Source organism: Agelaius phoeniceus, chromosome 4 (genome assembly GCF_051311805.1).
Source record: "Agelaius phoeniceus isolate bAgePho1 chromosome 4, bAgePho1.hap1, whole genome shotgun sequence".
NCBI lineage: Eukaryota > Metazoa > Chordata > Aves > Passeriformes > Icteridae > Agelaius > Agelaius phoeniceus.
This window is the reverse complement of record NC_135268.1, coordinates 2,727,520-2,752,382: the sequence shown is the minus strand read 5'-3', so window position 1 is coordinate 2,752,382 and position 24,863 is coordinate 2,727,520. Positions and strand designations below refer to the sequence as shown.

Below are 24,863 nucleotides of genomic sequence, written 5' to 3'. Positions count from 1 at the left end.
TTGCCAACTACCTTCTTTGAAATGACATTTGAAAAACATGTATACTGATATTTATAAAATATCAGAGCCTGTCAGTATATCAAGACAAAGGACTCTCATGCTTTTAAGTCCCAGTATAGATGTAGAGGGAAAGATCTATGAAATTTCCTTCTAGTAAGAAAAACATTTGTGGTAACAGAGCTTGGTGATGCTATTTTTGTATTTGACATAACCAGTCATTGCGGGGCTTTTTAGTTGTGAATAATACAAACATTCTAGACATCCAGGAAATACCTCTGTACTTTTTCATCCCAGTACGTAATCCTTGTCATTGCCAAATCTACTGAGTTTTCTGTAAGCAAATCCAGGTGACACAGGCACTGATGTGCATCATGACTGCTGAGGAAGAGTCAGAAAGGAGGAAAATGGTCTGAACCTGCTGTCACTGAAGTAATAGCACAATTCTTACCTTGGGCCTAAGGCAGGTTTTGGGAAGGTTGAATTGTTAGAGTTTATCTACAGCAAGCAGGACTTGGGGTGCATTGAGTGCAGAGTTTGCTTGGCTGTTTTCCCTAAATTAGTGTACCTTTCAAGTCCCTTGAGAGTAGTGTCACTTCTTTTTTCATGGTACACCTGCTCTTAAATGACATGCAAATGTTTCAGAAAGTAAAAGAAGAACATGTAAACACAAATAGAAAGCATCACTGTCATATTTTCCAAGTTACTTTATTTAGCTCATGTTTACAGATGAAACCGGGTGCCAGAAAAGAGCCACTGCATCCCACATTATTAATTATACTCCGGCTTCCAAGGAAAAATTTTATCAGTAGACTTTAGTAATATTTGGACCAAAAATACATGGATGTGCAGCTTTGAGCATTTTGTACCATGTAGGATGCAGCCTCTCTCACAGGTCCTCTGTTTCTGGAACGGGGTTGGATTCCGCAGGCTGAATGAACACTACTGGGATATTCTCGGATGTCCATCCTTTGGGAGTCCTGTTGAAGGATCTTCTGGCAGCAAGAGGGTTTGCAAGGATCATGAATCTGGGATCGTTTAGCATCAGCATATTATAATCTGGTACCTTGAATTTAACCAGCTTTGATGCTCTCTCAAAACCACCAAAGGGAGTAGCAACTCTGTAGATATCAGAGAAATAAAAGTTAAATGTGATTTTAAAAATACTTGTTTTCTTTCCCTCCCAGAAGCTGAAAAAAAACAGATTTTTGTTCCAGTTTCTTGTTTACGTTTTCAAGCTCCAGAAAAAAACCATTCTGTTTGTTTTTCTGGGAAATGCTCTTTAAGATCTGATTAATTTCCCCTTAGATAGAGCTTGCAGCCTTTTCAAAAATTCAAATGGATGGAGAAGCCAAGAGAAAAAGACGTTACAAGAAAACCGTGTAATTGGTGAGTCACAGTTACTAAACTTATTTCGTTGGTGATAAGTTGATAAGTCTGAAACTGTAGCTCAACACATTCTCTCTAGCAAGTAATTAGTTCAGAAACTTCTCACCCCATTTTCTCCTCTCCTCAGCTGCTTGTTCCTCCCACTACACTGTGTTTCAGCACCATATTGTTGTACCAGTTAGAATGTATGTGGGTTGTGCTGTAAACTTGGGTCACTTCTGTGATCGGGGTTAAAAAAAGACCCTTCAAAACAGAGGAGCACTTCAAAATCCAAATTATTTCAGCAATCTAGTTTATATCAGTATGCTCAAACGATTGTAGCAATACAAGTGAAGAGGAGTGGAGCTTAATGAGTGAAGCAGAAAGGAACAGCCAAAGACAACAGGCTCTGGAAAGGAGGGGATGGGTGAGGACTTGATACACCAGCTTTGTTTCTGAAGAAAATGTTTATGTAACTAAACCTTGAAACACTGTTCAGCCAGTATTTTTCATGTTATTTGAATGTAGATTTCCCCCCAGGCAGTAAGCCTGAGAAACTGGAAGATAAGGAATACTAAACTGGAGTTGACTGTTAGATGCATTTGCAAATACTTTAAAACAACAGTATTTCCAAATAGCTCCCCTGATCTTCTGTATATACAGGTTTCAGACTGAAAAAAAACCTTTGAGTTTTCCTGTCACTTCTTCCAGCCTCCTTTGGACAAACAAACAGACTATGGTATGTGCTCTGCATTTTGATCAGCTGCATAACTTGGCTGGAATATATTCTAGCCACTGAAGACTGTCAGATTTTTAAATTGCACAAGAGCACCTGGTTTCTGCAAAAACCAAACATTTTATAGCATGTTTATGGGAAAATGAATTTTTGTTGAAATGGAATTTCACCAGCCTTGGTATATTTGGTGTGTGGTACAGAACAGCAGATCTCATGGAATGTATTTCCAGTGGCTCCAGGTATTTTAGCAGAAGTCCAGAGCAATTAATACCAACAGAAACTAAAAGAGATCGTTTGAAGATCTGTCCAGGGTTTTCAGCAGGATAAAACCCCTAAGTTTTGTACTAAGAATGAAGTACACGCACAAAAAGAAGAGATTAGTTCAGAAAAATGAATTTGCGACATGAAAGAAATGGTGCTGCTCTCTCATTACATGGATGATTCACTGCATTTTGGTATGAGCAGCATTTGTTGAAGGGGATGGTGTTAACTCCAAAGCATCAATCCTGGGAGATATAAAAAATCATGCAAGCTCTGGGCATGCATCCTCACTGAGAGAAGAACACTGCTTTAGATTAAGCTCTAAAAATGTGTCTCAAATGATGATAAGACAAGATGTTGCAGCACCAGCAGCCAGTCCAGGCATTAAACTCTTTTCAGGTCAAAAGAAATTGTTTGTCCAAAGTTGGTATCGAGCCTGTGGTATCAAGTTTTTCTTGTGGAGCTGTCTTCTAGGTCACAGTGTCAACATGGATACCGTACGATACCGATTGAAAATAATTGCTTGGTAATTGGCACGGAGTGAATGTAGTGATCTACATCTCACCGGATAATAAATATTGTTTTAATTGCTGCCCTAATTACGATACACATTCTCACATTGTTGTGATGTTTAATTATCACTGATGTGTATATTAAAAGGATAATCAAAATAAACAGAATTGTAATAGTTTTATAATTTGCAAAACAATTCTGTAGTTTAAAACATCCTCTTTGTAGTGTTTATGGGTTTTATATAGAGCATATTCCTGTATGTAACAGAAACAGGAGGGCTTTCTTTGGAAGTTCAAGTATCTTTTGTGGCAAATTACACCCCACCCACCCCCCCCATAGTTGCTATACAAAGTCTGGCCTCAGAGAATTCTGCATTCCTGCCTTATAGGCAGGGGCACATGACGATTGACAGAAAGGAGAGTACAGTAATTGGCTAAGAGATGTTGATTTTCCTTTACAGCAGCAGTAAATATGGTCTTGTGAGCAATAACTTGTCTGACAACATGGTGTTGTAATGACCTCTGTTGTGTGCACATCAGCTGTGCTACTTGAGCTCTGATTCATTGTATAGAAGCCTAAATCTCATGCCTAAAAAATTCCAGTTGTCGTTGCTCATAAGGGCGGAAATGCTGGTTCAGAGCCATAGGAAATAGTGCCAGGAAGTGTAACAGATTGTTCAGTATTCACTTTGCATATTCCTAAAAAGTAGATGCTTGATTGAACAATAGCAGGTACAATCATGTTTATTTTTACCTGTCATTTTAACAGGAATCCTTTTTCATTTTTTACCCTTAGTCTTTCTTATTGAATATTATATTGTCTCAACATAGGAGACTGCTTGTAGCTAATGATTTGGGAAAGTCGGAAAAAATGTTTTAACTGCATTAGATTAGCACCTCTGGTTACATAATCACAAAAAATGTGAGTTTCACATTTTGAAGTGGGATCATCATTCATAGAACATTTTGTTTATCATTAATTCTGCAAAAAAATGAGATGTAGGAGGAAAGAATCTGACCCTGCAAAATGCTCAGAGCTTCATAGGATCTTAGTGCAAGAGCTAATGCTAATTTCACAGAGGTATTTGGATGCTAAGGAACTGGCTAAGCACCCAGCTCCCACTAATATCACATCACTTGAAGTTAGCACCCAAAATTCCTGGGAGACTCTGGATCTTAGCATTTTATAATAGACTTCAAGATCCATGAATCAATGAAAACAGGGCCCAGTCTGGATGGACTGAATTCCTGTTGGGCTTTTGAATGAGTAGTCTTTGGGAATTGAGAAAGCTGAGTAGAATTTGTCTGGTAGGAGAGGCAGAACTAGTCTGACTTGCTTGTCCTAAGTGAGTAAGATGTGGTGCTTTGTATGTTACTCATAATCCTACCTTTGACATTTTATCCAGCTCCAAGAAAGCAGATGGAATAAAGGTACTAATTTAAGTAATATTATAAACTCCTTAGCAAATGCAGATTCATGCTGCTTTCCCACAGATTCATTACTTGGTCCTTCCATACTGGTAAAAGAGACAAGAAATTTTTTCACTAGCAAATGCTTCCTCAATCCTAATAGGAATGAATCTCCAAGAGAAGCCAGATGGCATGGTCTGTTCTGCTGTTTTTCTCTGCTAGCACAGATTGGTTTTATCTCTGAGGGGGACAGAGAGTAGCCTGGTGTGCACAGTGTGTTGTTCAGAGCCCCTCTGAGCCCCACTCGCCTCTGCCCAGTGCTGTGCTGTCAGAGCACCGCTGCCAGTCTCACAGACAGCCCTGCCTCCCAGCACAAACCCTCCTGACATTTGCTGCCACAGCTCTTCCTCCAGTGATCTGCCAGCATTGCACGGTCCCTGCAGCTTAAAATGAATACTAGACTCCAAAAAAATTCCTCTATGAATTCCTTATGTGTTTTTAAAAATTCCTTAGTGTTATAAAAATTGCACTGCTGCAGGGTTCACAGTCACCTCTTCACTGCTGGACAGTGGGGAAAACAATCTGGATGCTGTTTAGTGCTGAAGTGCTTTTATCTGTGAACGTGTGCCTCAGTCCCAACACATCAGACCTCCCTACCTGCTCAGGTTGTGCTGCTTTTCCAGTTTGTTGTGTAACAAGGAAAGCTGAAAGGAGCCTGAAATGATTTGTAAAGTCTGAGTGCCACTTCATCAGACGCCAGTGAATGAACCGGGAGGGATCCCAGGCCCATTTCCCTTGGGAATCCTGTGGCTCACACTTGCTGCTAACCACACCCCTCCTGACTAATGGTGACTGTAGCAGTGCTTTGCAGGAGAACAAACACAATGGCACTTTACTGGTTGATTAAGCAGGATGGAAAGCCTAGATAGATACCCTCACTGATAACAAAATGATGCCATTATATCACACTTTAATTGTTTAATACAGTATAATTTGCTTTCTCTCCAAGACTGCAATTAGGCAAGCCAAGGATGCTGTGACCTAGATGCACAGAATGACTTAATAGGATCTAGACACAGAAGTCCAGCTGGTCTTCTTCTCTTGGATAGTTTGGCATGGCAGTGTGCTGTTTTAAATCCCATCATTAAACACTCTGCTGTGCATTTTTAGGAGTGTAGACATCTAAGTCATGGCTGTGAAATCCTCTCCAAGAGATGAGTATCTTGAATTTTAATTTTTCAAATTCTCAAAATTTTTTTCAATCTGCTAGAAAACATAAGTCTGACTGTAGCATGTAACTTTGCTAGGGCTACCAGGCATCCTTTTCTATTGAATATCAGCTTTTCTTCCATGGAAAGAAGAGTTGTGGTGGACTATGTTATATATTTTTTGGTTTGAACTTTACCAGTTTCACAGTCTGTATCTGGATTTATGTGCCAAATTTTAGAGTTTTATGGCAGTTACAAGAGAGAGTATTTACTTTTCCCTTATAAGAATGCACATATGTTCAAGAAATTCAGACTGGTGAGCCACAGTTCTGCCATGTCATACTCAGAGAAACTCCATGTCGAAAGAAATCCACATAATTGGTGTTGTGAAGAGGGCAGCTAACAGAACACAGGGCCACAGAGACAGCCTTAAAATCCACAAAGAAGCCATCAGACACCATCTCAAGACAGATATCCCTGTTAATGGAGTCTCTGTGCCCTGTCTGATGCTGTCCTTCACAATAATGACTAGCACCTCTTGTGAGTGGGAGAACTGATTCTGTCTCCATGCATTTGTATCTTTAGCATTTTTCCTTGGGCTCTTTTTTTTTTAATTTTTTTTTTTTTTAGGTTACAATAAGCACAGTACATAAACTGTGGTGTTACTGTTCTCATGGTGGCAGCTGTGGCACTTCTCTGACTTGCATTTGCTGTTTTGTCTGCCACAGCAATGGATATTGCTGCTAGGAAATCAGAGCTAATGCAGTGTGTGCAGTGCCAATTTTGATGCTGAATTGTGTAATGTTTTAGACCTTGCACTCATAGTTGGGGCCCACATCAACATCAGGAACACAAGTGATGTTTGTGGTATATTTCTCTAAGTTTGTATTTGTAGGGGGATAGAATATAAGTAAATAAAGGTGGTATAGAAAGTAATCTTACACCCTAAAGAGTTGCAGCTGGGTTAATTATTAAGGATTAGGAGCAGGCCTGACTTTAACAAGCCACAGCTGTAGCCAGTAAGATGAGTGTTATAAAAGAGTGGATTGGTTGGTTGAGGGGAACTGGAGTCAGCTGGCTGCTGTGAGAAGGAGGAAGAGTCAGTGCTTAGAGGAGCTGTCTAGGAGAAACATCAAGAAAGTAGGAATCTCGAACAATATGCAACCTTTACAATATAGTGACAGTAGAACTCTTGCCATATAATAACAACATGTATTGCTATGAACAATTTTGTTTTTCAATAGATTGCTGTCTGGCCTTTTGAGGAGGGGTTTTGGTTTGGCTCAGCTGTCTGGAACTCAGCAGGGTTGTCCATTACTTCAATAAATAAAAATAGTGTAAATGGAATGATAGAAATCAAAAGACATGAGTAAGAATTTGCTTTCAAGCTTTAAAAACCCAGTGTTGTCCATGTATCTAGTTCTACTGAAAGCCATGATACACTAGTTACTATCTAAGTAAAACAATGTTTAAGCTGTTAATTTATTGCTGAGGGTTGTCAAATAAATGAAAATGTTATACTGCAATAACAGAGAAATCTTCTAGTCATTTAGCGTGAGGGATTGGTTGTGGGATAAAGTTCATTGCACCATCATTGCCTAAAACAAAGCCGTGTGAGTTGTATTAAAAAACAAAATAGAAGAAGAGTACTTTGCATTATACAATTTAGAAACAAAGTTCTGACTGAGAGATCTGACAATACCATGGTTAGTGAAGTTAACAACAGGCACCCTGAAAGGAATTTTAAGCTCCTATTTCCCATTTATTGAGTACACTGAATCACAGAATCATAGAGTGGTTTGGGTTGGAAGGGCCTTTAAAGATGATTTAGTTCCAACCCACCTGTCATGGGCAGGGGGACCTTTCGCTAGACCAGGTTGCTGAGAGCAGCCTCGCCTTGAACACCTCCAGCAATGGGCGTCCACAACTTCTCTGGGCACTGGATTCTGATTCTTTCTTTCTTTCAATATTTTTAGCAATTTATCTTCTGTTCCTAGTTCTAGACTAATTTACTCCTTAATGCTCTTGTTTACCACTTGTAATCTCTGTTTGTGTTCATGTTTATGCATACACTTGCAAACACCGGTGGTAGGGTTTTTAAAGCTGGTAGAAACATTTTATTTCACAGTAATTTTCCTCTGGTCAGAAAAAATTCCGCGTTCGTTTAGGATTACCTGTTAAAGCTCCTGTAGTCAGGCAGTTCTGGCTTTGCTTCAGGTGCAAAAAGTTTAGGATATAAAGCTTCCAGCAGTTCTGGATCATCCCTAATGGCTTCTATCCAGGGAGACTGGTAGTACTTTGGCACAGCAGTAGTGTTAAACTTTTCAGGAGGAATTTCTTTCAGTGGTCCAGAATATCCTGCAATGTGGTCAAGGTAAAATGATTATAATGATCCTTGGTGTTTTCTGCTTCCTTGCCACCATCCTGTGCAAGCAGGAACTAACACAGCAGAACTTCTCAGTGAGTTAAAATGAACAGCTGGGGCAAGTCACCAGGCTAGACCTATACAGAAAGAGAGATCTGGCAGGGTAAATTTGTAGCCTTTTAGACAGATAACTCCTCCAAAGTATTCCAACTTCTTTTGAGGCTGAGTTTATTTTCGTCTTTTTTATAAATTTGTTCCTATTATTTTCAAACAATCAATTTGAAACCAGAGAATCCTTAGGCTAAATTAACAGATTTTAAACAAGATTTTAAAAACAGACTGTTGATTAAAAGTAAGATAATTCTACCTCTTTGAGTGAAATTTTCTACAAGTACATCTACATCTAGGTCTCTAAATGAATGCTGTTTCATTCTATAAGCTTAAACTTCCCTGTGGCTTAATATCTACTCTGACCAGACCTTTTTTGCCTAAAGAAAGGCTTGAAGATTTCTATCATGTCTTAGCAATGGAAATTACCTCTGTTTGCATTGTGTTTGGCCAAAGGATGCACAGAGCCTCAGCAGACACCAGCAGAGCAGGACTGACCTAGTTTACATGGACTGGAAAAGGTCTGCACAAAACATGCATTGAGTAATTCTGAACAAAGAATGAATTTGTAAAAACCACGGTCTGCTCATGGATAATTCATAAACAGGAAGAAGGGCTATATCACTGAATAAATTAATTAAAACAAATTAGCCTTCTCTAGTCTTTAAAGAATACAAAATAAAGCCTTCTTGTAACTCGCTCCTTTAAATAAAGCCAAGAGTACCCTCATAGTTAAGGATTTAAAAAAGAACAGTTTATGCAGCCAGAAGCAAATTCCTTCCAAAGTTACTCCTCTCGAAAGGGTTCCAGCAAAATTTAGTGGCTTCAGATTTGCATTTATGGATAATTAAACTACAATGGATAGCTTGCTGACTATTGAGCAGGGTGTTGCTTGTTGGAAACAATGGTTTGACAAAGAAAAATCAATATATTAACGTAGTTTTAAATCAAAGGATCTCTTTCTCAGTGTTTTTAAGACCTGTATATATAGGAGCAGCCTCTCTTGATATTAAGTTATGTTTTCAAGTTTAGAGAGAAGTAGTACAAAAGGTATATCAAATATTTTAAAAATGAACACAAGCAACTAAGAACATCCCTTTACATTTCTGGGAGAAGTTCTGATTAGTTACCTGACTCAAATGTGTGTATTTTAATATTAGTCCATTATCTTCTTATTGAAGATACTGCCTTACTGGTCATTTCTTTGCTGGTCAGTGAGGCTGAGTGTAGTCAGTGTCTGCAGACTCCCACGTTACCTGGGGCGATGTTGTCAGGGTGTGGAGGGCTCCGGGGGTCAGGTGTGTTGGGAGGTGTCATGGGGGCATGCTGGGGGATTCCTTCCACACTGAGGCCGTCCATTCTGACACTCTGGATGGGCTCTCCACGCTGTGTTCAGACAGAAGAAAATAGCACTTCAGGCATGGCATTCTCTGGGGAGGCTGCTCCAGTGCTCTGATTTACAGCCCAGGTCTGATTTCTAGCATGCACAATACTAAAGCACACTGTGCTGCTGTTTGGTAGAGTATTCCCTTCACACTTACATTGTCTAAGTAACCAAAAATGAGCTTTTCTTTGGTCACTAGACACTAGAAGCTGTTCTGTGCCAGACAGAGCACCCATGCTACCCAAAGGGTCAAGAAATTTGGCAAGTTTGAACCCTTTGAGTTTCAAAGGATTGATTCTTCAAAGCGTCTCTTCCCATATCAGTTGAAAATTTGCTGCATTTGTTGAACTGCTTTTGTTTGGGATTGTCTTTTCCTTTATTTGTAGTAGAAATAACAACTTCAGTGCAGGTCACTTTCTGGAGATTCATGATATGCTGTTATTTTCCACCCTCCTATTGGGATATCGGTTCTAAGGAAACATCTGAAGGCTTAATCATTGTTGCATAAATATAGAATTAGAGTCTCATAAGAAGTCAGCATCTTATTTTAGCCATGACACATAGGCTAAAAGCAATTTAAATATAGACTGGTTTAGAGTAAGAATTTCTTGAATAGGAAAACAAACAAATAATACTTGTTTAAACTTGAAGCAACAACAAAAAAAGATCAAGGCAGAATGTTTTCTAGTCATCCTGAAGTATGTTAAAAAGATTAACTTTGGCAGGCAGAACCCTAAAGATGATGCAGACACCACCAGCGGTGCTAAATAGACACTTAGGGGAGGGAACAGGAGCCAGAGGCACAGATTTTTCATGTGTTGGAATGTCATACTGACTGTACACCAAGTGTACCCTGTGGTTTTGAGGGGGAAAAGTGGACTAGAGGGAAATGGATCTGTCAGACTGTAGCAAAATCATGGAATTGCATACAGAACTCTGACAAGATTGATGGTGTGCTCAGAATTTATCTGTGTAGCTTCTAATACTCAATAGAGGGAGAAATGGGGGGACAGTATTAATAGATGGGCTTTTAAACGATAGTGTTTAATAATAGCCTTGGGTGCTCAGTGGAGTTATTCAGATTTTTTATATGGGATTTCTTTTGTGCCACTTTATTTTAAAAAGGCAGATAAATCAAAGCTCAAACTGGATCTCATTTTATCCCAGTGTAATTTAACTTCTGTTGAGCAAGTGATCAAAGACATTGGAAATATCTATACCATATGAAAATAAATGTAAATTTATTTTCTTGTCTATAGGATCTCATTTAATAAAATACAATTGGCTCATTTCTTCTTAGCCTCATTCTAGGATTTTGCTTTTATTTTTCCTGAAACCACAAGTAAATCATACAAAATGTGTATCATGAGCACCAAAGGAACCTGATGTAGAACCACCAAGAAGCCATTACAAAATACTCACATTTCTTGGCTTGTTTGCCACATAATGATAATTTTCATATGTGTATTTGTCAGATCTCCGCTGGCGGCGCTTGAAGAGCCTGGCCCCTCTGTTGCTGAGCGTCGACAGCTCCTCCACCATGATATCTCTGGGCGTGCTGACCTTTTTCCCAAGGTTCAGGGTGGGTGAGACTGCAATGCCATGGGTAAGTACAAACCTCTGGTTGTCTTAAATGTCTGATATTCCATGCTCTGCCCCTGAAATCCAGCAACTTCTTCATGCATATTTAGCTAACACATAGCACAGTGTCACATGGTGTTAGTGAAATTAAGCCTTCTTCCTGAATTTTGGAGGAGATTATTGAACACCACAAACCTGTATTCTCAAAGATGATAAGCACCTCAAGCTCCAAATTAGATCAGGTCTATAGTGTCCTACACATTATATTAATAGCAGGCTAGTAAAAACAGGCTTCTGCTAAAACTGGGAACAAAATTCCTTCTGATCCCAGGTTCCCACATCAAACCTTCAGTTAACTTTCTGTGTCCTGCATTGGATAGATAAGAGATAATCCCCTTTAAACACACCTACCAGTTTCTATTAAATGCTATTTTTAGACTGACTCTCAAAATAAAACTCAAGGTGTGGAAAATGAGTCCTAACAAAGAATTGCAACATCCTTCTAGAAATTGATTCATTTAGGACCTTTTGGGTTTTATTCTTTTTAAGGGGAAACTGAAATATTGGATGCGTATGTCTTTATTCACTACTTGGGGAAAATTTCTTCTATGTCTTTATTCACATCCTGTGGAATTTGAAAAGGAAAATGCATAAGCAAGGTAAGGGGAGATCAATCAGGATTGTAAACAGAGAATTCTGAATGTCAGAATTCCCATGGTCATGTTCTGGAAGCTGGGACGCTGGTGGCACTGAGCAAGCTATTGCTTAGTGACTGAACTCTCACTGAATGTCCTCAACCTAGAGACAAAACTTAAACTTTAGAACACAGAAACCTAAATGCTGAATAAACTATTTTCTATTTATTAATTTTTGCTTGGAGCATTGCAGAAATTAAGAAATATAACAATAATAAGACATTCAATGTTTCACATATTCTTATGGTCTTCAGGATTTAAAATTCTGAACTTTGACATGTATTTTAATACATTAAAATGAAATGAGGACAAATTATACATAATACATATCCTGCTAGCAGAGTAAGCAGACAGGAGAGCCAGTTTGAAATTAACATTACAAATGAATTAGCTGCAGAAGGTGCCTAATGCCAAAGTCAATATTGCATATGAAGGGTTTTGTTTTTAGTAAATGGCATGTTCAGCCTGGCATGTGTCTCCTAGTAACTTTATGTTGGAAAAACAATGTGATGTGCTGACATTTAGGAAAACTTAATGGAGACAGATATATTAAATATTTAGCTGAAGCTGGATGGACAAGAGTTTTCCACGTAGTAAATCAAACAAGTAGATGGGCCCTGGAGTGCACCCCTGTTGATCCATTTCTGTCCATACCAATTTCAACTGAACGCTTACAGTGGATTTCAGTGGAACAAGAGCAAGTTAACTGGATCATGAGCTGGATTGTGCACTTCTGCTTTAAAAATAGTGTGTGCAAAGAATCCTAACAACCTCCAGTTATTTAAGAGCTAGTTACAAAACAGAGCGTTCTTAACATGGGAGAAAATGACTCAGCTTGCCCAGTGTATCCCTATCAGTGGCTGATAGTGGTGGGATTTTGGCTCTGACATGGAGATAACTGTACTGGTTATTGGCCTGTGGCCTGAAATTTAGACCTCAAGTCATATTTTGATTTTATCGTTTCTCAAAATGACTGCAGGGGTAGAGACTGCTGGATGGTTTTATATTAGCACAAAGAAAGAAGTTGACCCCACAATTCAGTAACAGTTTCACATAGAAGAGCTTTTGTTGTTCGTACACGGAATGGGGAGCTTGAACATCCTCAGAGACCGGGGAGCCAAGGCAACTGCAGAGCTCTGTCCAAAGCACTTGGGATTCTTCTGGGACACTCTGGGTGTTATCTATTTTGGGCCTTGCTGTTCCCTTACATACACACTGTTCTTGTTAATGTTAACTGAAGGCTCCAAGCTACTTTGTAACCCAGAGTTGTGTACTCTTGTGTATCCAGGCAGCATCCCAAAATCATAAGTGTAAAGTTCATTTGAATTCCTTGCCAACTAAAATCTAATCATCTGTCTAGCTTTATGATGTGTCTAGGGATAGTTTCAGTGTCAGTGCAGATAAGGTGATGGAGAATGAGAGAAGGAGGACATTTAGGGGATGATACAAAGAGAACATTAATGTCTTAGAAGGACATTGAAAAATAATATTGAAAGTTTAATTCATATTTTAATCCTAATCTTAACCTTTTAGCTTCATTTCTTTAATTTGCTCCTGCCAAGTCCTTCTTGTCCTGTGCTTAAAATCACAGCAGATTGTATTTAAATATGATTTATATAGCCCCTCCTGCATTCACTATCTAATATTCCTTTAATCCTTCAGTTTACAATCTTCTAAATACCTTAATCTGGACTATAAACTTTAATGACAAATATTAGAAAGTGTGTTTGCTGTAGTATCAGAAATAAGGTCTTTTAACTCTATCAGGAAAGACAGTTAATCACGTAGATACTGAAGAAAGCATTTAACAAGTAGTATAGAACTGGATGTGGGATTTAAGTGGTGAACTCCAAGGGCTTCCTTAAACATATGTATTTATATACATCCAAGTTTATCAAGTAGTCTTAGAAATGTTCTTACTGGTGCAAGTCTGCCAGTGACAAACCCTGGGCTTGAGGAGGTCACTGTATGCACCCACTGATTTACTCATGCAGTTTCTCTTTGAGACTGTAAGAAGGTTTACAGTTGGTGTCTATTCCTACAGCATTTTATGGTGTGTCTACTTTCTCTAAAAAATAGGACAAAGTCATGTCCCACAAGCCAACAGCAGAGGTGGACTTTCAGTCTTCACCAGTCTTGCCCAGAGATTGGTGATCTCAGACACTGGCAAAAATCTTGGCTGATTTTGGAGTCTGCCACCAACTGTTTCTGCTATGAATGTCTTTTAACAAGGAGGTGGAGAGTCACTGTTTACCTGAAAGCATTCTAATAAAAAGGGTCTGAAATAGAAGTGGTGTAGGAACACTTGCACCATTCCAAGGTGCTAGGGTTTATGGTACAGAGCCTTCTGTTACTGTGTACCTGTGCTGGCAGTGGAGAGTTTCACAGGGCTGGGAGACTGGCTGGAACTGTACATTTAGTTTTGATGTAATCACCAGCTGCAGGACTGTCATTAGGAATAGTGATTCCAAGCCCAGAGAGACAGCAGTTCACCTTCTAGATCTCAAATTAAGCTCATTGAATTAACAATTCAGAGCAAAACAAAATGTCAAAAATTAGTTAAGTTGAATCTAGTCAATTAAATGCTGTAATTCTCCTTGGTTTTTCCAAGGCTTGTTCAGATTTGGTCCCAAAAAACTGGCTTATATTTTGTGTCACCACAGCTTTGGTTATCCTTCTCTTTTCTATCTGGCTTCACTGAACTTGTACAGTTATAAATTTCAGTCTCTTATCACACCCAATTCATGGACTTTCATTTTTTGTTAACACATAAATATCTCAAGCACCAGAAGAGGTAAAAATAGAATTTTACTAAGAGTTAGAATTGCCTTCAGTGGCCACATATCACAGCATATCTTGCAGGATAAGCTGCCATAACTATGAGTATGAATCTTGACAGCAAATCTGATAATACGTAAATAATAAAAGGGAAGATTATGTGAGGCAAATGTTAAGCATCAGCACAGATTATCCAAATACGCCAATGATTTCAAGGGCTGTATGCTACATTTATTAGTATTGCTATGAATAGTAGCAACATTTACCATGTGAAATGCCTGGTTCCAAACAAACATATGAAAGACTTTTTTTTCCCTTTTGCCCTGAAGAGCTTACAGGCTATTTCAGGCACATGTAGTGCTTGGGTTTACAATACCAAAAAAAAAAGGGGTTGTAATGAAATCTGGAAGGACAGACTGGCTTGCAGATTTGAGTGCATGTTCAGTGAAGAATTGAAAAAGGAAAGAGGTATTTGTTTAGGAATAGAAACTTCAGGAAAAAACCTCTGGAAATATCAGAAGGAGTAGGACCAGGCAAACTTGTAGCTTCTTGTTCTAAAAAATTCTTAAGTCCCTCACCCTACTCTTCATGTAATCACAATGGTCATCAAGTGAGTGCAGAAACCATCCACAAGTTTTTTGAAACAAAAGAACACTGGAAAGATTTTCAAAACTGGAATTCCATGTTCGATATTTCATCCCATGAAAGTGGTATAACTCTCATAAATTCTAAATATTAATGCAGCTCCCTGTGGTTGCAGCTAGGCTTGAGGGGTGCTTATCACTTTTAGAAAATTAATCTTTTTTATGTAAATGGTAAAAGAGGCTTCATGGGCAGGATTGGAAGGCTCTCCAAAAGCATCCAGCACATGCCTAATGAAAGCCAAGCAGATTTTTATTCCCACTGGACTTAATTGCTTCTTAAGGTATCATGCTAGAAGCATAACTTCAAGAACCTTTTCAGAAAATCAAACAACCTTCCAAAAAGGGCCTTCATTTCCATCAGTGCAACTACAGAGAAGTAGAATTTCTGTCAAATAAGGTTATTTGGTGGCTGTGCATTAGAGAGAATGCCAAATTCTAGTAAAATGTGTTAGTTACAAAGACAAGATCTGAGAGGAATGGAGATGTGAACATTTGTTTCAAATTTTTTTATCATTTATATAAAAAGCAGAGTGAAACAGAGCAAAAAAACCCTAACAAACCAAGAGGGTACAGATCATTATGTTTCTTAGATGATAGCCTTTTAATGTGGAATGAAGTCATGTTATTAACCCCAAATAATGTTCTGAAAGGCTATCCTAGCAGAATGTACATCAGCTGTTAGATTACTTCATTCCTCCACAGCAGTTGTTCATCTGAAAATAGCTTTCAAATGAAAAGAGGCAACTACAAAAGGATTAGTTACCATAGGCAGCATGATACTCCCACAAGATTATTTATGGCAAAACACCCAGAGACAAAGCTGTAAAAGAGTTAAACTCTGTGATTAAAAAAAAAATGTATTAGGGAGGGCTAGAGGACATTGCATATGCAGTAAACTGGGTTCAGTGCTATACCATTTCTGTGTATTTCATCCATAATGGCTGATGCTTGCTCTTTCCTCTCTTTGGCCAGGGCAGAATCTGATAACATTGTGATTTTCTGACACGACTTTTCCTTGCTGCAAAAAAACAACACATTTTTATATTGTTGAGCCAGCGCACACAGTTTGGCCGACTTTCATTTCCAGTAGCCTGTTTAGAATGGCTGAACAGTGAAGTCAGGGGTTTCTGCCTGAGAAATACTGCACTGCAAAATGCACTGGCAGTTCTTGCTTGCAGACAGATGTTAGGACATGTTTTGATGGATAGAAGATTCAAAGGAATGGACTTTGAGTTGGTTACATAAATTCTTCAGCAAAAATCAGTGTCAGTGGTATAGGCCTTCTCACATCTACTTGCTATACCTCAAGATGTAAATTCCTAACTAGTTTTAATTTACATCTTGGTTTATGTTTTCAGAAATGCTACATTTTGAAATTTCTTAATCTAATAAAGAATCTGAGGAGTGAAACTAGTTCCTCTGGCATCTTTAAAGGAGATGCATTTCTGACTAAGTAAAAATATAAACATCTGTTAAGTTGCAGCGTCAAGAGGTTACATAAATGTCTTGTATATGACAGTTTGTAGGACAGACAATGTCAAAACATTTCAGGAAACAATACACTTACCCTACTGTTTTGTTGTGCAGATAAAAAGCGATGTCAACCCTTTAGCTGAGGCTTCAGAAGTTAGTTATGCATGGGGATGACCTGCCTGGTCCTGGATGGTTTGTACCCTTGTGCTGGGATCTGCATGGTACCTAGTACTGAGACAAACTGGGGGGCTGATCCTCTCCAAAGGGGTTGGCATCCTGCTGACATCAACCAGTTATATATAGAACCAAACACTCCAGCCACTCATATCTTCCTGGCAAAAGAAGAGAACAGAAAAGATTCAACTGCACCCACAACAAAGAGAGGTTATGTCCCTTTCAGAGCTTATTGAAAATTTGGTGGAATGCCCCCCCTGATGTACAGATCATCTCCTCATCTTCTCATCACCCCTGAGAATTATAATCTGTGTGTTATAATCAGGAAGGAGACATTTAAAAAGAAGGTGTTAAGTGTATAGATAGGCAAGACTATAGCAGATGAGAATGGCATGGACTAATCCTTCAGTGAAAGATGAAACCCTGCTCCTGTAGGGGCTGATGGCTAAAGTCAGTGGCAGATGGCTGATATACAGAGGCTGCTCTGCAAAAGAAATGAGATTTTCTTCAGCATTATACGTGCTAGGGAGTAATTGCTCGACAAGCACACGCCTCGCAAATGTTACTCAAAATCACTTTCTTTGAGCACTGGGGACAAAAAACCTTCAGCAATTTGAAGCTCACTAATATCCAGCATTCCAGGATAGTGTTGTGTCAGTTTATCAAAGAAATGTGTGATTTGTAGTGCACAGATATTTCCAGACAGCGACCAACTTTGGACAGAATAAAACAGCGGCAGAAGAGAACATTCCCCCCTTGCCCTCCTGTCTGAATGCAGATAGATGAATTTTGGGGCAGCAAAAACAAGATGAAGTTCTTCTATTTCTGATTTGGATTTGAGTTTGTTCTAGGAAGTTCCTTTTTGTCATGGAAAATCATGATCTAATTTGGCTTGGAGGATTGATCAGAAAATTGCACCTATTCTGGCTTTAAAGGGAATCTGGAGAGTAATAAAATAAACCAACACCACCTGCAAACTTTTTCCAGCAAGAAGCACTTTGAGGTAGATAATATTTATGTGCCTGATCCAATGTCCTGAAAATCTGCCTATCCAACTGAAAAATTGCATTATTTTTCCCTCAAGCTTTCTATTCCCTTTGCTTAGCTTTGCAAAACATATTTCTGAGATCCTGGCCATCTCTGCCCAAAAGAAATGTTTATTTAAATCCTCACCATCAGAACTGACCCACTGTTCTTGCTGATTAGTGATTTTTTTTCTAGCTTTTGTGCCTGGATCAGACACTTTTAACAGTACTAACAACCATGGTCACAGTCTTGGTTGAATCTTACCTATTCAACTAGCAACTTTGAATAGTCTCAGTGCTTCATCACCAGCCTGTCAAATGGCACTGAAGGGAAGAATTTTAATGTCAAAATAGCCTGATGAATTGGGGGGGGTGAGGTGGAGGGGGTAGAAATCAAATGCAATTTAGAAAACCATATCCAAAAGCAATTATAAAGTGGGCATTCATCTGATTGGCACTGACTTAAATGTTTAATCCAGGAGGAAATATCAAGAGGCATCCCCAATGGGATAGTCTCATGTTTAGTCTATTCCAATTCCCATTAACTAATTATTTAATACAATAAAAAGTACATCAATGTTATTGTTTTGAAGCTGAGCATTAAAAAAATCTTTGTAGCATGACTATCCTAGAATTTAATTCACTACTTAGTAGTGTGTGAAGATTTAATAAAAGTAGAAATAAGCATGTCATTGCAGCTGAAATAAAGAATATGTATCTGTCATGACTGCAAAACTAGAACTGATCCTGTTCAATGCTGATGTCCTTTATAATGCTCAAAGAGGGTCAGAACACCATAAAATACACCAAGTTGCTGAAACATCTTTCATATATAATTGTGACTAGTAAAATGGCCATCATTATTAGTAAAAGCTAAGGAAGGTGAAAGAATTCAAGTGCCATGTGACATCATCTTAAAAATTAAACCCTGCGTGTCAATGAGAAGAACTATTGTATTAGTGGCAAACTAGGATGTTTAGTCAGCCTGGTAACAGAGGCACTATTTTCCTGTCTTCTTCATTTAGGGCATTTTTATTTAACCAAGTAAGACTTGGTTAAACTGCTTTTATTTGACTAAAAGACTTTTCCTTTGAGTCTGGTCTTTTCTGACACTTTGTGGGTTCTTTCCCACCACATGGCTTCCTCTAAATTGCATAATTGACCAGAAAGGACACCCAGGCTGGCAAGTGGAAAAAGCCTGAACTATTTCTCCCTCATTTTCTCTCCTTCTCCATCCTTTTCCTCTTCTCTCATCTCCACAGAGACAATTTAAATGCTGAATAAAGCCCCAGTTCTTAACAGGTGCTTAAATTCAACCTGAGGCTGTGACTGCCATGTCTGCCTAACTTCATGCCATGAATTTAAAGCAATTAACTACTCAGGCTCTTTATGTATGTGTCGTGTATAATTCACAATATGAGCAATATCTCTTTGTAAAAAGGGGGCTATAATTACTAGACAACAGCCAAGTTGCTGTTCAACTAATGATGAAGCTGATGTTTTTGTATTCTGTGTCCATCTGTGCTTCAGACAGCGATTTACAGGTCTGTCTTATTGTAAAATACCTGGTTGGAGCCAGGTAGGCACAAAGTGCCAACTCCTGCTTTTAAAAATTAAACCAGTCCTTTTTTTGGAGATAAACTGCCAACAGTTGCGTTTTTCAAATGAAACTGGCCCCCATAGATCTAAGTGTACTTGTAGTCCTCTTTTTACTTAAATTCTGAACCTAGGCCTCCTACATGTGTTGCAAATGAGACCAGGTGCTGTTGTCATCAATTATTTCATGAAATACATCTTGCAGTCTGACTGAGGCAGTACAGGGTTCCCTATTTCCACTTCTAAATTCAAAAATATTGGAGTGAAAAAAACATCCATTATAGAGTTATCTGGAATATCCTTCTCTGCCTATGAAAATTGTGGGGAAAGCCTTTTTTTAAAAATAAGTCCAGTTTGATTTTTTGCTTAGGGAATTTTTTTTTTCAGATGAAAAATGAAATATTTTAATTTCAATTATATGCTTCATTGGTACTTTTTCTGTAGCTACATTGAGCAGACTAACAAAAGATCATCGCATTTGAGGTATTGATGTATTCAATAACATATAATCAATAATTTGATAGGCTTTAAAAAATATTGTTACTGTTGTCTTTCTGTTCAGGATCCAAACAATATAATTTTTTATCTGGAATTCATAGGAAGACATTCTATAATTTAGTATATGATTTAGTAATCTCACTATCCTCAAGTTCTTTTAAAACAAATGGGATGGTCTATTTTGTAGAATTTACATTTTCCACATTGGGCTCAGTAACAATTGACATAAAAGCCTGAGAAAAAAGTCCCCTTGTTTTACCTGCATTTTCTGTAACAGAAGAAGACCTAAAGGAGGATGACAGATTAATACTGCTCTTGCTCACAGGCTGTCAGGCTGGTTTAATTATCTTAGCTGTTAAATAATACTTCTCACTGAAATTCACGGTTCAATAGGTACAACTCATTGGAGACTCTGCTCTGTGTTTGACTGAAGTTAAATAATCCGTAAAAAATAGGAGAATTTCTTCAGTGGCATTTCTTCCATGCTGTGGGATCTTTCTGCATTTAGTACAGACACGTGGGAAATACATTTTCTGTGCAGAGGTGGGGATGGAGCTTCATTTTTGGAGACAAAAATACTGTGCCTCTACTATCCCTGAGAGTGGGAAACCTGTCCCAGCCCCTGGGGCTGGGCTGCTGGTGTGGGTATGGCTGTAATCCAGCCTACAGGGACAGCAGATATGGGGTGACTCCTCAAGGTTTATTACTTCCAGTTGTCTGCCACTTTCATGCTTCATTCCCAGTCGAAATAGGCATTTTAAGAAAACATAAAGCCGACAGCCTGATTTAATCCCCAGGGCTAAGGCCACAAGCAGCAGCCTGTGCTGTCAAAGACTTAATCAGAGCCAGCAGCTGGCCAGGGAGCTTTATTTCAGTACGTGCATGTTCTGATGGTCACTGATTGAAAACTCCTTCATTTCTGTGGGTGGTCCACCTCACTGTGAGCCTGACATACTCTTTGGGGTTGTTTTATTCTTCCATCAAAAGGATACAAGTATTCTCCCTGCTTGCATCAACATTGCAGTCTGACATTGTGTCACCAGCATGGAGAGTGCTTGAGTAAGGGGCTCTTAAAGAGAAGATCCTTTCTTCTTAAATACTGCAGGGCACGCACATCTTTCTCACAGGTTCGTGTTTGTTTAGAGATAAACCCTTTTCATTCTGCATTCAATTCCAAATTCTTTCTCCATACCTAAAGAATCTATTTAGATGCCTTCACCACAGGATTTGGATACCTGAGAATTTTATTTTGTTGTTTTTGATGTGGTGCTGTGATTTTAAAAGGAAGCATTCCAAATGAAATAGGAGTTCAAAGAAAAGACTGACTATTCTGCCAAGTTGTTGAACTTCTGTTTGCTGGGGAGTGCCAAATGTCAAACTGGGAGAGTATCTAGGGGGGTTTTGGTTTTGAAGGTGAAGGGGGAAATTTTAGTCCAAAATACATGTCATAATGGTTAAAGTATGTAGAATGTTTTTAAAGTACTTGAAGATGCAGATCCAAGGCAAACCTTGCTGTATATCTGATTTTTATGAGCTCCACTGATACTATCAGATCAGTGGATTAGTTTCATACTTATTTTCCTAACTTTCTATTGACAAATCCAGCCATTCAGAATGAAGAGCTATCTTCTGGACAAAGGTTTATAAAGCATGTGTGGTTTTAACTGCATTGTGGGGGAAGTACATAATAACTTTTGTCTGGCATGTCTTTCAGACATCTTTTCAATTTTCTAAAAGAAGGTATTGGAAGGCTCAAGTTCTTATGAATGCAGGAGCTGGAAATAAACAAACAAACCAAAAAAGCCTTAAAACTTTACATTAAATTCTGACATCTTAACAGCACTGCTGTTCCTTACTCAGAAAAAAGCCAAACTTGCTGCCTTCATATGCATTGAATTATTTTCTCTCTGTTAAGACAGCTACAAGCTTGGCTTGTGATGCTGCAGTACTCATGATGCAACTATCTTGTTGATCTAACTTCTAAAAACTAGGTAGTTTGAAACTAATTCAGAGAGGACAAGTGACTTTTGTTATGAGCAGGGTGAGTTCCTTCATATGTGGGTTGTAGTTCATACGTTTGTTTTTAAGTCAGGACGGTGTGAACTCTTCAAAATAAACAAAGAAGAGATCAAAATGCCACCACTTAAAATCAGCCTTAAAGTGGTAAACACTGGTAAACAAAGCTGAGAATACTGGGAGTGAGGGAAAAATAATTTTTGGTTTAAAGATAAAGAAGCTCCTGATCCTACCAGTAAACACCTTTTCAATTTTATGTGTGTTTGGTCTACTGATCACTGGGGGTTACAGCTCCAAAGCAAGACTGGACTAATTGAAGCATGTTCAACAGAAAAGTAATCTGAAAGGGCAAATAAAAGATTGTAGACCTAGAAACAAATCTGAACAGAAAGAAGAGTATTTGGACTATTATTTTTACATTCAAGTATGAGTACCATCAAGCCCTGTGTTTGTTAAGTATGGTTTATATAACTTTTCATGCTGAAATAATTTTAAATGAAACATAAGTCTGTCAAGCTGAGAACACCATGTGAGTGTAAAGGCACAGAGGTTGAGATGGAGTTATGGCTAAGTAGGAACACTGTTGTGCACACACAGGAACTGTGCTAGCAGGAAATAGTCAATAACATATCCCAAGAAGGAATCGGCTGGCCAAGTGTTTCCATAGGAAAAAACTGGCAGGAAAATAGCCTTATATTAAAAAAGAAGAAAACAAAAACAAATAAGGTGGAAAAGCTTACTTTGGTGTTTCCCTTTTTTCCCACACTTGAGAAAGAGAACAGTTATTAACATTTGGTTGAAAAACACGGGTTCTGTTTGGCTGCCAGCCAAAGGTAGCCCTGCTGTGAAAACATTTCTGTGGCTGATACAATACCTTATGGTAACCACTGCCTTCAGCAAGGAGTGCTCTGCAGCAGGGTAACACAGTATCTGTTTTATTGCTGATGTGTTTCAGCTGTTGTAAACACTTTTTCCTGAAGCTCTATTAAAGAAGCATTTTCCAGTACTATTTCTGTTTCTTCCTCCATTGTTTCATCCTCTGTACAGCTCATCATCTTGCCTGGGACCTCTGCATAGAACTTCAGTGGTTTGACTTCTGGTTTGACTACCAATGTCAGGCTTCCTTTAGAATCTCAGGTTTCATTTATCACTTGCTCCAATTCTTTCCCCCAACCAATACACTTACTGAGGTGTGAATTTATTCATGTTTATTTTTTGTTCTCCAGAAAGGACAACCTGCATTCTTTTATAATAACAAACTTTATACAAAGAGTAATTGTATCTGGAGATTACCATCTTCTGAAGTAGAATTTTTTTTTGCTTTTGGTTTATTTGTGTTCCAGGCAGATTCTGTTTTCTAAATGAAGAATACAATCTAATATAATTTCTAATTACTTATTTCGTAAGGCCCTAGACTGTATCAGCATCTATGTTATTATAACCATTAGATGAAAAGCTAATGGAAAAACTTTTCTGTTTTCTGTTGAGGAAAATAGCTCCCACAGCCCCTCACTGGACTCACAGCCTGGAAGCCTCTGCCCATGCTTCCATGATAGAGAAAGGATGAAGAGACAGTTCTCTTTGAAGAGTGGCAGCCTGCAGTAGAAGGGACATGGATAATTTTGCATTCTTTTCCTAAGTCCCTGTGTAGGCCATAATACAAGTTTGAAGGCTGGCCCCAGTGCCCCATAAGACCACAGGTAAAAATCCCATTTCTTCATGCAGACATGTGCACAAGTGTCTAATCCTGTTTCACAAGAAAAAAAAAAGAGAAATGATGTGATACTCCTGTGCTGCCCTGAGGAAAAATTTTGTGAACATGGCTTCTAATCCCTAGAACTGAAGTGAGTCTGTCCTGGAAACTTCAGCACGGTTCCAAGAGAAGTGTCATCCTAGGTAACAGTGGTTTCTTTCCAAGACACTTGTTCCTCTGGGTACAGTTGCTATTTGTAAGTGATTCAGACTAATGTCTCATAGTCTGCAGGAACCTTCAGTCCTGACACAGGGCAGCTGTGCTAACCTTGCTTTATCCTCGGGGCTTTGGGGCAAGGCAGCTCTGGTACTCATCGGAGTCACTGAGTTTTAGGCCTCCATGTCACAGGGATGACACTGTTCTTTTTGAGATGGGAATATGTGATGCAGTGGATATTCTGGTGTTTGGTATAGTAGCTTTTGATGGACATTTCACCATAAATTAGAATAAATTAGGGGGAATTAGTTTGTGAGTTAAAGCCACTGAATTTTCCCTCAGTGGCGAAGCTGGTGTTCACTCCAGAGATGGCAATTCACGTCTCCTTTCAGAGACATGAAGCATATTTCAGTAAGTACACATTACATAACTTGTCCCACATTTCTTTCTCTTTTTAGTATCCCAGTTTGTTATGAAAAATTATGCTCCCATTAATCATTATAGCCACTCATATTTTTCTGTGAAAATAAATAACCATCCTCTGCCCTTCCTGCGCAGGAACATATTTAAATCAAAACAAGGATATATCCACGATTGGTTCAGGGAAGGGAGTGTCGGCTAATGTGGCTTTGCTGCTGCAGAAGGATGAAAGCAGGATTTGTCTCTGTACTCAGTGGATTGCAATGCTGTGTGGTAGTGTCACTTGCCAAATAAGATTTCCCCTTTAGCACATGCAGAGCTCGGCTGAACGTCAGTGGAAACTGCAAGCACTCGGCACAGGGGGACCTGCAGTCGGGTCCTGAGGGGAACATCGAACCCTCCTTTGTTCTCCTGCATCTGAAAACATTTGGGCTGGCAAAGCTAGAAAGCATCTGTACTACTGGGAGAAACCAGCAGGCCTCTAAATTCCTGATTTAGGTTGTCACCAGCTTTATTGAGACTGTTTTTAGAAAGCATTTAAATCGAGGTGTCCAAAATTGCATATGCAACACCATATTCAGGCTACAGAGCAGGGGGCTGATTTTAAGACATTTAGGCATTTACTGTTTTCAGATCTCAAGGCTTCTGCAAAGTCATTTTTATTTACAGCCTTTGAAATTAATTTAGGGACTTACTTTATCCAAC

General features: G+C 38.8%; 1 protein-coding gene across 2 annotated transcripts; it reads right to left on the bottom strand.

The window, feature by feature from the left end:
- Window positions 1-689: 689 nt before the first annotated feature.
- MYOZ2 (myozenin 2) lies at window positions 690-16,744 on the bottom strand. Of its 2 annotated transcripts, XM_054633782.2 has the most exons (6): window positions 16,615-16,744; window positions 15,962-16,065; window positions 10,772-10,941; window positions 9,222-9,351; window positions 7,667-7,850; window positions 690-1,118 (listed from the first exon to the last, which is right to left on the bottom strand). In XM_054633782.2, the coding sequence occupies exons 2-6, from the start codon at window positions 16,035-16,037 to the stop codon at window positions 887-889; spliced, it is 792 nt and encodes a 263-aa protein (XP_054489757.1). In that variant the 5' UTR covers window positions 16,038-16,065; window positions 16,615-16,744; the 3' UTR covers window positions 690-886. The 2 variants fall into 2 exon arrangements, with proteins under 2 accessions (XP_054489757.1, XP_077032696.1); XM_077176581.1 differs by lacking the exon at window positions 15,962-16,065 and having other exon boundaries at window positions 16,615-16,735.
- Window positions 16,745-24,863: the final 8,119 nt, after the last annotated feature.